The sequence below is a fragment of the Mustela erminea genome, chromosome 11 (genome assembly GCF_009829155.1).
Source record: "Mustela erminea isolate mMusErm1 chromosome 11, mMusErm1.Pri, whole genome shotgun sequence".
Classification (NCBI taxonomy): domain Eukaryota; kingdom Metazoa; phylum Chordata; class Mammalia; order Carnivora; family Mustelidae; genus Mustela; species Mustela erminea.
In genome coordinates, this window is record NC_045624.1 from 42,255,223 (window position 1) to 42,269,383 (window position 14,161).

Genomic DNA, 14,161 nt, shown 5'->3' on the forward strand with positions numbered 1-14,161 from the left:
CTAATCCCCAATGTGATGGTCTTTAGAGATGGGAACTGTGGGAGGTGACCAGAGTTAGACGAGGTCATGGGCATGGAGCCCTCATGATGGAATTAGTGCCCTTATAAGAATAGACAACAGAGCCTGTGCTCTTTCTCTCTCAATCTCCCCTCACCCCCATATGAGGACACAACAAGAGGGAAGGGGCAGCCATCTACAAGCCAAGAACAGCACTTTCACCAGGAATAGAATCAACCAGCACCTTGATGTTGGACTTCCCAGACTCTAGAACTATGATAAAATAAATTTCTGTTGTTGAAGCCACTCAGTCTATGGCACTTTGTTATGTCAGCCTGAACAGATGCAGACGCCCCCTTTTTACTTTTTTCCCCTTCACACCCATTGCTCTGGACCTTCCCAAACCTGCTGGTCCCATCACACTTGATCTGTCCACCATCAAATCAGGGGTCGTGTAGTCTAAGTGACAGTTTCATCAGTATATGCTTGTATAGTGCACATTACTCAATTCAGGTTACAAACGCACTGCTCCTAGGCTCTCCTAGAGACAGTATCTTGGTGAAAAAGGACTGATTCCATTGGTTTGAATTTCAGGCATCACAGAAAGCTCAGCAGGGAGACATCTGTGGGCAGGAAGAGGCATTTTTTGTTATCTGTTATATCAACCTCTGGGAACTTCCTTATGCCTTGTAGCTTCTAGATCCTACCTATGTATCAGAACACATCTTATCTTGGTCATTACCCATTCCCTGAAAATATAAGTTTTGAATGTTTAGGGATGTATCAGTTTAAGATATATCTCTATATCTATCTATCTATCTATCTATCTGTCCAGTGTGCTATCATCTGTATATGCACATGCATATTCTAATACTTATTATGTATTCGTATATTTATAAAAGTGATATCATTTAACTTTTTCCTTATTAGTTTAATACATAATAAACATCTTTTTATTGCAATGAGTATACTACATAATACTTTTTACAGCTGTCACATTTCCTTGTCTATATAATTATAGTCGATCCCTCATTACAGGTATGCAGAACTTTTCCCATTTTTTCCTGATTATAAACAATGATTCTTATGTTTTCTTTCCTTTCCCTCTCTTTCACTTAAATCACTAAAAAAAGTTTATTTCCTTGTGGCAATGAGGTAGGACTATAGCTCTATTTATTTCTAAATAAACTCTCTCAACAACACTAATTACTGAATGATCTCTACTACGCTATCAATTCGAAACACTTTATCCTCCCTTAAATTCCCAAGGTTTCCTTTAGAGTTTCTGTTCTATTCTCTTCTTCTTGTAATTCTTTGATAGAGATACCCTATTTCAACAATTTTAGTATTTAATGTATCTATTTCATGCCTGATAGAGGAAGGATGTCTTCCTCCATTTTTTTTTTCAGACAAATATGCTGACGTTTAGCCAGAGCCCCTGATGATGAATAAAATGAATGCATTTGTGTTCATTCTTTCTGCTTGCTCTTGTTCTTCTAGAAAAACCAGGGTGCAGAGACTAGACTGGAGGGAGGGAGTCTGTGTGGAGGACCTGCACGGAGCCCAGAAGGGGTCACAAGTTGAATGATAGGTGTTTCATGGGTGGCACATTTCCAAGCAGCCTGCACACACCTCGGGGTTGCTCTTGTCAATCACGGTGGGAGTCAGCAGCCTCTAACTGTGCCTCCCGCTGGACGAGAGGTTGCCAAACCTGGGTGCACATTAAAATCATCCAAAGAGCTTTTCCAAAGTAACGATGCCAGACCTCACTCCAAGCGGAGTGAATCAGAACCTCTCAGGCAGCGGTCTCCTGGTATTTGGTGCATTTGAGAATCTCCCCAGGCAGTGCTCTTGGGCAGCCAGAGCTGAGACCCCACGTGGGGGCCTAGAGGCTTCCTCTAGTCTGAAACCATAATATGGATTCATTTGGCATCCCCAGGCCTTGGTACTGCTGCTGACCTGTGGCGGACACAGCAGAACTGAACTGAATTCAGATAAGAACACCCAGCCTTACACGTCTCTCCCGATTTACCTAGAGAAGGGATACAGATGATTAGTGCCCGCTTGGGAATCCTTAAGACCTTCCCTCCATCACATGGGAGAAGTAGCTTCAAGAGGGAGGAAAATGAGCAAGGTCTTAGTCTGGTAAAGGTGTTCACTCACGGTTTGAAAAGAGGAGGGTGTCGAGACCATTTAGGCTGTCTCCTTATTTTAACCTGGTGAAGGCCAGAGAGGTTAAATGACTTTGCAAGGTGGCCCAGCTCTCAGTGGCACACCTGGAACAGAAACCAGCCCTTTTGTTTTCCGGGCATCCGCATTATACCCTGCTGTCCTCATGTGAGGGCGTGCGGGTGTGTGTGTATGTGTATATGTGTGTGTGTAAGTGTGCATGTGAGAGACTGTGAAAGAGTGCATGTGTGCACGCGGATACCAGGAACGGGAGGAGGTAGGAAGTCCGAGCAGAGAACTAGTGGCATTATAATAAATAGAAAGCCAGGAGCCCTCTGCCTTCTCTTTCTAGCACGTGGGTCACTGTGTTCTCTCCGGGTTGGTCTCCGGCAGGTGTGGCAGCATTGGACTGGGTGGCAGGGTAGGCCTCCAGGTCCCAGTGCCCGCAGTGTGGGAGGGGCTCTGCACTAAGGTTTACTGATGCAGAATTTGGGGAAGGGCTATAGTGGGTGCTCTCGGGCTCATTCTGGGGTGAGATGGTGTGTTGGGAAAGCACTGACCATGCGTTGCCTGGCTTAGGGTCCAGGACTGTTCTGTGGATGGACAGCCATTTTCTCCATCTGTAAATTCAAGTCAAGTAGAAATGTCTATGCCCATGCATCACTGAATGTGTGCTCCTTGGACAGACCTCTGTAAACCCCAGTGTCCTCCATGGTGTTCTCTTTGCCAGGCCTAAGTAACCAGGGTGACCTTTGGATCCTGGCACCCAAAGTCTCCTCTTCCTTCTTGAGTCTTCAGGGAGGCCACATGGAGGGGACAGCACCTACCAGGAGAGGCTTTGTTGGGTCTGACCAGCTGGCTGGGTCCTGATGGAAGAGTGCAGGCTGGTTGAATTCAGGCAAAGCCTGAGCTCTTATTTGCTAGACAAAAACCACTGAAGAAGGAAAATTATTTAAGAGCCAGGTAATGCCAGTTAGACACTTACCTGAGCAGTTGGAGATCACTGTCTCATGGGCTTTGCTTTTCATCCAAATGGTTCGGATCACAATGGCATAGATGACACTGTGGAAAGGACCAGAGGTAATATTAACATGGCTGGTGGGTTCCTACTGTCAGGACACAGAAAGACCACTCCAGTTCTCTGAGTGTGAGGTAAGGAGGGAGGGTGCTCTAAACCACGCCTGGTCCCTATCCTGGCTGATTATAGAATCCCTGCATGTCACAGCTACCACTTTTTTTTTTTTTTACCTGAAGAGGATAGAACATGGTGAAGTAAAATGGTTCCTCCAAGATAACTCAGATGGTTAGAGGTAGAGCTGAGATTAGAATCCAGACTCAGGGTTTGGGATCAGAAAGATTTGTATTTGTATCTAGCTCTACTACTTGCTGCTTGTATAACCTTGACCTTAGACACTCTTTAATGTGGCCCCATGACTCCTGCCTCTGGTATGCATGCCTTTGTGAGATCCCTTTCCCTTAACTGGGGGAACTGTGACTTGCTTCTAATCCAAGCATTGGGCTGAAGGTGATAAATGTCTGGGATCGTGTAAGATTTATGCTTGTCTTGCTAGCGCCTCTCTCTGTTGCTGCCATGAGTCCTACAGCCCCAGAAAATTAATTCTGCCAAGAACCCACAGGAGCCTGAAAGAAGACCCTTCCCCACTGAGCCTCTGGTGATAGCCCAGCCCTGGCAGACACCTTGATGGTTGCCTTGCTTCCGCAGAGGTGAGCCATGCCCCATTAAGCCATGTCTGACTCCGGACACACAACACTGGAGATAATAAACATATTTTGTTTTAAGTCATGGCTTCAGGATAATTTGTTACCCAGCAATAGATAAGCAATCTACTGGCTGACACAGGTTGAATGTTTGCTGCGTCTCCACCCCTAAGTTTACATGTTGAAATGTTAATGACCGTGGTGATAGTAGTAGGAGGTGGAACCTATGGGTGATTAGGTCGTGATACAGCCCTGATGAATGGAGTTAGTGCTCTTATAAAAGACACCCCACAGAGCTCCCTAGCCTCCTCTACCATGTGAGGACCCAGGAGAAGTCTGCTGCTCAGAAGAGAGCTGTCACCACACTCTGACCATGCAGGCGCCCTGTTCTTGGACTTCCAGCCTCTAGCACTGCAAGAACTGAAGTTCTGTTGTTTACAAACCACCCAATCTGTAATATTTTGTTACAGAAGCCTGAACAGACTAAGGCACTGGGCCTCTGTTGACACTAAAATGGAATTAATAACACAAACACTTTTTTGGGGATGGATCGAATGTGACAACATTGAAAATGCCAAGCACAGCACTTGGAAATTAGCAGAAACTCAATAAATGTCATTTTCATTACCCTTTTTCTTCCCCATTTTTCACATACTATCACACCTACTGTAGCATGAAATAATTTATGCCTAACAGGAAAACAAAATATTAATGACTCAAAAGCATCAGGAAATTTTGTATCTTTTGTTCCCTTTGATCAGTTGTTTGATGCTTCCAATATGTTAAGAACTTGAACTAAAAACTCTGGGACAAAGCATTGCTTTACTTTAGAATGCCACACATTTCTCTCCTGAGATTTACTGGTTAAAATAAAATCAGAACTCTGGTCTGCAGTGGCTGACAAAGCGCTATTGTTTTTAATGATCTTTAGAATATAACTTAATTAATGACTGTGTTAAAAACCTTCTGCTCCTTTTTGTTTTTCCCATTCTTGCTAAGCGAACTCCTCTGAGTGCTCCAGGTGTGCGTGGAGCCCTTTTGGAACATCCCCAGTCCTTCTCATATACCTGCCCAGGGATTTTTCTGGAACTTGTGTGTCTACATTATAGAAGAAATGAGGAAAAACTACTTGTGAGTCTATTCTTTACCTTAAGTTGGACATTTGTTATAGCAGAGAAACTTTTTCCCCACATAAATGAAATACAAGGAAAGGTTACAACCACCACGGAACATTAATTATGTATTACAGTTGCAACCCCAGAGCTAAATCAATCAACAATTCAAATATTTATTGGCCATGAGCCATATACACAATGGAGAATTGAGGAAGGTCTTATGTGTTAGGGGTTTGGGCCTAAGTCATCTCTGCCTCATCTCCTAAGGACCCTTCAGACAAGTGGAAAGCAACTCGTAATTAGTAGGGTGTCCCTTTATGACAAATCAGGCCATTGCTCAAAGCGGAGCAGTTATGTATCAGAGAAATCTCTGAATTATGTTCGTCTCCTTCTTCTTCGTTGTTCCTTTCATCAGCAAGTTCTGTGGTCTGTCCCTTCAAAACGTCCCCATGCCTCCATGATTTGTTCCTTCTTCTCCATTCATGCTCCTCAGCATCAGTCTAGAGACTTACAATCTCTTTTTTTCCCCCCAAATATTTTTACGTTTTATTTTTATTGTGTAAAATAAACATAACAAAGTTTACCATTTTAACCACTTTTAACTGCATGGTTTGGCAGCATGTAGTACATTCACACTGTTGTATAACAGTCCCCACTATCCATCTACAGAATTTTTCATCTTCCCCAACTGAAGCTCTGTACCCATTAAAAGGAAGGCTTCATGAGCGTTCATGGCATCTTCATATGGGGACAGACTAATTTCTGTATGGTTCCAATTTCAGTATGTGCGCTCCTGAAACAAGCACCCCTTATGACCTCTTATTATTGTGATCTTCTAACATCTCTGCTCAGCTACCATCTTGAATGCCCGCGCCTCCCTCAAGGTGGCGCTCTAGGACCCAGAGTCATCTCTGGCTTAAAACTGCCCCAATGTCTCCACTTACCTACAAGATGACATCCAGGCTCTTACACAGGGCATCCAAAGCCTCCCACAATCTCCCTCTGTCTTCCTCACCTTTACCATCATCATCCTTCTTCCCTCCACCCCACCGTCTCTCGATGACTTTTCTCCAAATCAGCAACAGGAGTGCCCAACAGGAGCGAGCTGACAAAACTGACCCCAACCCCATGCTTCATATGCAGCTGACTTTGGGTAAATCTGAGTTCCAGTGCCTTCTATCTCTCTGTGATTGCTTTGCTTTCTTGCTGAAATGCATTTTTAAGCCCATTCTCCATATATCACTTAGCTGTGAAACCTTTCTGAGCTGTCCCTGTTCCTCAATGATAACTGGCTCTCCCTTCCTTAGGGCCTCCATGCTGGTCTAACACGGTTTTCGTGGAGTCTTTTGTCTATGATGGTCATGTCCTAAAGATCAGCAAATCTATCCATAGCCCATTCTCAGAAAGAGAGCTCAAAACAGATTTTCAAGAACAGAAACATCTCTACTGTTCTGGTTTAACTTCTTCCACGTCTTCAATCTATTTCCACTCTCCCAACAAGTGCAGGTTTCTTCAAGTTTCTGACAAATCTGAATACTGAAAGATCATCCCGATCGAAGAAAGTATCCCTTATCTGTAACTGGCTGCCTGAGTTCTTGATTTTATGGGACACTCTCTAGACACAGACCCATTTTCTCTCATTTCCTTTGTAGAGGCAGCTCGTGATGGGGGTTGCATGAGAGCCGAAGCCAGAGAAAGACCTTGTAGGACTGCCTTAGGAGGATGCTGGTTCCTGGTTCCTTAGTCCTGATTCTGGATAATGCGTAAGAAGCGTCCAGGGAAGAGAACAAAACCTTTGCCCTTCCTGTGGGACACAACAGACAGTATTCCCTCAGACTGTAAGTGCCCCACCCCTGCAGGATTCAGCACAGGACTGGGGACTTCATGGGTTACAGTCTTGGAGCCATAGACATTCATAGCCAGTGGGGACCTAAGTCTCCATCTCTGCTTCCCATTTGGGGTCCGAGGATTGTGTCCAGTTAGGTCTCCTTCGAGGTCAAGCATAGGGAAGACAGGTAGGGGGAGTTGGTGTTTCACTGAACAAGGCCCTTTTTTCTCTTCTCCTAGCAGGGGCATTAAGGGTACTTGCTAGTCAAAAATGTCTCTCTCATTAATTAATTCATTTCATTTTAGGTATTTGAGGACTCATTTTGTCCCAGGCACCTGTTAAGTCATGGTGGATACTGTGGTAGAAAATACAGATTCCTAGCCTGCATAGAGCTTACACTACAATGTGGCAATACAGAATACATTCGTGGCAATAGGTAGTAATAAAATGAGGACACATTAATATATGCTTATAAAGAGGCAAAACGCTCTGAAGATAAAATGGAGGGTGAAACAAGAGTATATAATAGGGACCCTGATTGGTTGTGGGGGTCAGACTTCAGTTTTGAGAGATTCAATGACTTGTCTGAGTTCACACAGCTAGAGGATGGGTCCTCTGACTTCAAGGGCTGTAAACCGATTTGTTAACAACCTTGTTTTTTTTTTTTAGGATTTAGTTTATTTATTTGACAGACAGAGAGGCAGACAGAGAAAGAGAGGGGGTGAAGCAGGCTCCCCGCTGAGCAGAGAACCCGACGTGGGGCTTGATCCCAGGACCCTGAGATCATGACCTGAGACAAAGGCAGAGGCTTTAACCCACTGAGCCACCCAGGCGCCCCTGTTAACAACCTTGTGAAGGAGGGTGCACAAGTTTCTCTGGGGGCTGTATTGGGTTACATATGCTATATATGGTTCTAGTTATTTCCTAAATGCCTTCTTTGATTCCTAGACCAGGTTAGCATCCCTGCTGTGGATCCCCTAGGGCTCTCTATTTACTCTACTACCACTCATCACAGTGTTGTAACCCCTTCCTTAATTGGCTGTCTTCTCTGTTACAGGAATATTCTTAAATTCAGACAGCATGTGTGTCTAGTCATTTCTGTATCCCCCTTACCAGGTCCAGGTCTCCCAGAGGGTGGGTGCCCTACAGCTATTTCTAGAAATAATGAATATATGGCAAAAGTTAAAGTGTCAGGGACTCAACAGTATCTCTGTATGTAGTTGGGTTTTGGGAGACATGAAGGCAAAACTAACTTGTAAAAACAGCTTGATACTTAAGAAACTAAAAAATTACATGAGAGTCCTGATATATACAGTCCATTGGTACCATGTTTAATGGGCTCCCAGACAGAGAAAGTCAAAGGGATGCCTTGGCTAACTCACTTGGTGCCACTGAAATAACTGAGATTTCTTAATGGTCCTAGAAGAGTTCATTCTGATGACTTAGGTAATTCAGATGCATTTACTGATGTCTGGGAACAGCAAGTTTGGACTGTTGGGTATCAGTTAGGATACTTTTTATAGAAACTTATAGAAAACTCCCAACTCAAATTGTTCTAAACAATTGGAATATTTCTTATCTCCCATAATTGCGACTTCAAAGGGTCAAAGCTGAGTTTCAGAAATCTGCCTTTTCTCTTTTCTTTTCAGTGTAGGTGTCTCCCTGAGTCAACTGCAGCAGTTCCAGCTGTCAATCCTGGACACCTGTATACAGAAGCAGTATCCAGAAGATGAGAAGCCATCCTCTCCTGGACTTGTTTCCTAAGAATGGGGAAATCTTTTCCAAAAGCTCTTCAGAAGATGTTCCCTCACATCTCATTGGCTCGAATTGGTCACGTGGCCATTCCCAAACCATTCACATACTGAGGGGAAGGGCTGCCATGAGTGGCTTATTGTGGAATGGATACTGGAATTATCCAATCCAGTATCCAATTGGATACTGGAAATCCAATCACAAACGTCTACCTTGACCCAGCAAATTAATGAGAATGGCTTTTCAAAAGGTAACTCTTGCCACCCCTCAGGCAACACCATATGGTATGTCACTTCCTTTAATAATATGATGGGTCATTCTTCTTGACCTTGGACCTCATGCCCAGGGACAGTGCTAGCCAGATCCCTGGGGCCTTTCACACACCATGGCCTTAAACTCTACTGGGCTATACCAAACTTAGCATGGGACTTTCCCATAGTCTGATCTCCATTCTCCAAGCAAAAGAAATGGATCTTTTTTTCATATAACACGAATCAATGCTCCATGACAAATGTGCTTTTTTTCCACTTATTCCTTTGCAATTGTTGGCCATGGATCTTTTATGCCTCTTTCTTTATGTCACAGAGATAAAAATGATAGAAGAATGAGAAATCAATTAAGTTACAAGAAAATAACCACTGCTAAAGTAAAGCAATTACACCAGGGCTAATAACCTACCCAGCAACAGTTAGACAGTTATGTCAAGTAAATTTTGAAATAATGGGAGTTGTGTTGACCCAGAAAAACAATGTATTGCCTTTATTGTCAGTCACTATGGTTTCAAGTGCTGGGAGCCTGATTTAATTAATGACAGAAGAGCTAAATCTTTATTCATACACAGCTCTCATGAGAGTTTGCCCCAGATAATGCAACTCTTTTTTCCTCTCTCCTTCCCTCCCTCTCTGTCTTTCATCCTCTCTCGCTTTTTCCCTTCCTCCCTTCCTTCTTCCCTTTCACATACATGGAGGATCTACCATCTGCCAGAAACTGACCTAGGTACTAAATAGCTAGAAATTTCCATCTCAGGTGTGTGTGTATCAGAGTGTCATAGTACCTCTGCCCTGGGATTGGTTCACATTATCGGTCAGGCCTGCATTGTACATTTACTCCCACATTTATAGAGTGAGCATTAGGTACTGGATTTGGAATTCAGAAACAAAGAGACAAAGTTCTGTACTCAAGAGATACATCACACAAGCAAGCAGGGGTGACACTACCACAAAGTCTTCATGGCAGCAGGCACGAGCGGAGTTTGGAGGTTATGGGTGAACGCCCAAGGCACTACTTGGCCTGGGACCTGCAGTGGCCACTCCATGTGGAGTTGGTATGTGGAGTAAGATGTGAAGAATGTGACCTGGGTTTCTAGAAACAAAGCCGCAAGGCAGGGTGGGTGTGGAGGAGTGTTCAGGCATAAGGAACGATGTGCATAATGGTAGAGGGGTGAAAAGAGTGAGGAGCATCCCTGTTTGTTATGGCTGCAGTAGTGGGTGAAGGAGAGAGCATCAGTAGCTCCCCGGAAAGAGCCAGGGACCTTCGAGAAAGAGAAAACATTTATATAGATATTAAGTGTATATAAAGCTATAATAATTTAAACAATATAGTATTGGTGGCAGAAAAGCCCCCAGCTTAGTTATTTGTGCAATTCTCTGCTTTCTTCATTATGGCAATACCTATTAACTGATAAGAAAACTAAATTCAAAGTGAAGAAGCGAGTGACAAACCAGGGACATGTTTGCAACATATAAAAAAAGAAAAAAGCGATTGTCTAAAGACTACCACTCAAGATAGAGAAAGAAAGAAAATAAAAGTGCAATGTAGAGACTGACAAGTTCAGAAACAATGAGAGTGTTTAAAATATAAATATACATATGATAGAATTGCCACTTCATACTACGTCGAAAAAATAGGTTATTCAGTATTCAGTAAATGGTGTTGGGACAAAGGAGCTGGCCTCAAAAAAGTAAATTTAAGTTAAATCTCTAATTCATAAATAACATTGAAAGTAAATGGTATTGGGGACTTGGCAAATCAAATCAAAGTTTTTAAAAAGATTTATTTATTTGAGAGAGAGAGAGAGAGCATGAATGAGAGGAGTAGAGGGAGAGGGAAAGAGAATCCCAAGCAACACTGAGTGCAGAGCCATTGTGGGACTCGATCCCAGGACCCTGAGATCATGACCTGAGCCAGACCAAGAGTGGGACGCTTACCAACTGGGCCACCCAGTGCCCCAAATCAAATTTTTTTAAAGTAAAATTTTTAGGGGCACAGAGTCTGCTTGGGATTTTCTCTCCCTCTCCCTTTACTCCTCCTGCTCCTGCTCTCCTTCTAAAATAAATAAGTCTTTTTTTTTGAAGTGACATTTTTAATGTATTGCCAACACTGAAATTATGTTCTAGTAACTAAAATAATAAATCACTGGGGCACCTGGGTGGCTCAGTGGGTTAAAGCCTCTGCCTTCGGCCCAGGTCATGATCCCAGGGTCCTGGGATTGAGCCCCACATCGGGCTCTCTGCTTAGCAGGGAGTCTGCTTCCTTCTCTCTCTCTCTCTCTGCCTGCCTCTCGGCCTACCTGTGATCTCTATCTGTCAAATAAATAAAATCTTTTAAAAAATAAAATAATAAAATAAAATAATAAATCATTAAAAAGTTAAATCAAAGTAGAAATAAGCATGTGCAAGGGACAATTTCCTAAGAAAGAAATGGGGGCAATATGTAAAGAAAAACATGAGTAGGTGTGAACACATTTCAACGTGAAAGGTCTGTGTATAACAGAGAAGCCTTATACATTTCCTTAGTATTTCCACATGCATTTGTGTAAAGTTTTGCATAACGCTTTCCTATGGTTCTTTTAACTTCTTAAAGAATCTGACTTTCTCATTTCTAATTTTTGATATTCATGCTGTCTCCCTTTTTCACAGTTATGCCAGTCTTATTAACTGAAAGCAAAAAAAAAAAAAAAATCAAAATAAAGCCATATTCAAAACAAAAAGGCAAGTGACGAACTAGGGGATTGCCTCAACATATAAAAACAGGAAAAGTTTATTATATATAGAGTATCTTTAAAAATAAAGAAGAGAGAAAATAAAATTGAGAAAAATGGGTAAAAGAATATGAATATGCAATTTATCTAAAAAACTAAAATGATAATGTACATTTAAAATTTTTCAATCTCATCTGTAATGAAAAAAATTAAAACAACTTTATATGTACTTTTTGCTTATCAATTTGGTAAGGAGATATATATATATACATATCAATTTGGTAAGGAGATATATATATATATCAATTTGGTAAGGAGATATATATATATATATATATCAATTTGGTAAGGAGATATATATATATATATCAATTTGGTAAGGAGATATATATATATATCCTGCCTGAAGAAAAACAAAGCATTAGGCATGGTTAAGAAAGTGAATAGACATCTAATTTGAGTTGTTTCCTTTGTCTACTTAAGCTTGGAATTAAGAGTTTATCTAAAAGGACTATAAGCAACAGGATAGAGCTCAAGGGTCCAAAATGTGGTTAAGAAAGAAAAAAAAAAGATGAACTTTAACTCTGAGAGATATAAAATTGTAGCAAGTTATCCCAGGAGCTAGCTGGAAAACAAATTCTTCACAAGATTCCATCTGGGCCTGGTCTTGGGTCAAGAAGGAGGAGTTGCTGAGAGGGCTGGAGGGTGCCATATTCCCCAGACAGAAGCTCTTTCTTCTGCAAGAGGAGCCTGACCACAGAGGACTGAAGGTCATGACTGAGCAGACAGGAAACGCTTCAGGGAAGCTTGAGGTTGTGGGAGGTCACTCTGAATCTTCGTCATTCTACCACAGCTAGGAGCAAGGAGCACAGGGCGGGATTTAAGGAGGCTGTGCTTTGTTGAGGGCTGAGTGCAACTTGCTTTTGAAGTCATCCCTTTCATCGTCGTATTGTACTTGGCTTTTTCTAAGGGCACTACAAGAACACACAAGTCAGGCTGCAGGCAGGTCTGAGAGGTCCTGATGGGAAGGAGCAGCTTGAATTGATGGGGAATGATTATGGATGGGGAAAGAGCCACATGACAGATCTGGTCAGACAGCGCATTGGGAACACTGGGGTGGACATACTGTATCCACCAGCCTGAGCAGGTGTTTGGACTGATTTCACGAGCTGATGGGAAATCAATCAGGAGAGAACAAGGACAAACACTGTCCACTGAAATCGATGCGTCAGTTGCCTGTGACGGACGGCAGGAGGTGCTTCCCCCCAGATGCTTACCCCTGCGACGAGCCACTTTCCTCCTCCACGTGCCACTTTCAACGATGCTATGACTTAACTTTGACTGCTTGTCTAAATAACCTTCATCTTTCCTCCAAGATTCCTCCCAAATTCAACTCAGTGGAGAGGAGGCAGTACATGGAAATCACGTAGGCGTCAATTTGTCAAGTCAGCAGAGATGACTGACAATCTCCAGTCTCAGCAAGGCTGCGGCACTGGCTATGGGATCCCTCCCCTGCCCAGCTCGACCTCTGATGGAGAGCAAGTCATTTTGCGCTTTTTAGCCTTAGGCCTACTTTTGTGAAAAATTCAGGGGCTGGCCTATGTGATGGATCACATTCTTCCAGCTATGGTATTTTATGCAACTACAGATGAACAAAGAGCAAGAATGCAGGAGTCCCATAATGTCAGAAAAAACTCAAAACATATTTCATACACTTAACACTTCATCAAAGAAATGCATATGAAAACAATGAGATTTTTTTTGAAACCTCTATGTTGGATGGAGATTTCATAAACGATAGCATCTTCCATTGGGTCAGGGGAAGAAAACTCAGAGCTCTTTTTTTTTTTTTGCTGTTGGCAGGAATACACCTTTCCTGTAGGGCAGTTTATGAATATGCATTGAAAGTTTTAAAATGAGCATCATCTTTGATCTAGCAATTCCAGTAGAATAAGTTCTGAAGGAATAATCAGAGACTCATGAATAAATTTAAGTACAAAGATTTTTATCACAGCAGTATTTATATGATCTGAAACCAAAGGCTGGTTCCTTCATTCAGGACAGATTATGGGGCACACCGTGGCCGGCTTGGTGTAGGATCAGCCTGGCCAAGCAAACCCTCAACGTGCCAGTATCTCCCTCAATCCCTGACCCCACCCAGGCCTTTAGAGTCATGCTGTCAGAGGTGATCCTGCCACATGACAAGTGACACCCTGACTCTCCAAGCAGTTGTGGTCTTCTCTGCTGAAAGACCATCTGTGGCCATCATTGGTTATGGGACAGAGGGAGCATCCTATGACTTGGTTGTTAAGGCTCTTTATAATTGAATCTCACCCCACCAGAAGGAGCTTATTGCCAACTTCTTCTCTCTCCCACTGACATGCCTGCCTGTCCTTTCCTTGTCGCTGCACTTGACTTGGACCCCCAGTTCCCAGAAAACCTGCTTCCCTCCCACCTTTCCCTTCTCTTATCTGAATTCTTCTCTCCTCCAATTGTCACTTCCAAGAAGTGTTTCTTGTCATTACTTGACCTCACTTCATGCACTTCCTAGCATATTTTTTGTGTGTATCGCCTTTTTTTTTTTTTTTTTTTTTGCTCAGT

The 14,161-nt window shown here is 42.7% G+C and overlaps 1 protein-coding gene across 1 annotated transcript in view; it reads right to left on the reverse strand.

Moving 5' to 3' along the window:
• The window catches only part of NPSR1 (neuropeptide S receptor 1), a 183,173-nt gene that overhangs the window by 16,945 nt on the left and 152,067 nt on the right, over positions 1 to 14,161 (reverse strand). The window contains exon 8 of the mRNA XM_032304415.1: positions 3,152 to 3,228. Within this exon, the coding sequence (XP_032160306.1) occupies positions 3,152 to 3,228 (77 nt within the window). The remainder of the gene's footprint in view (positions 1 to 3,151; positions 3,229 to 14,161) is intronic.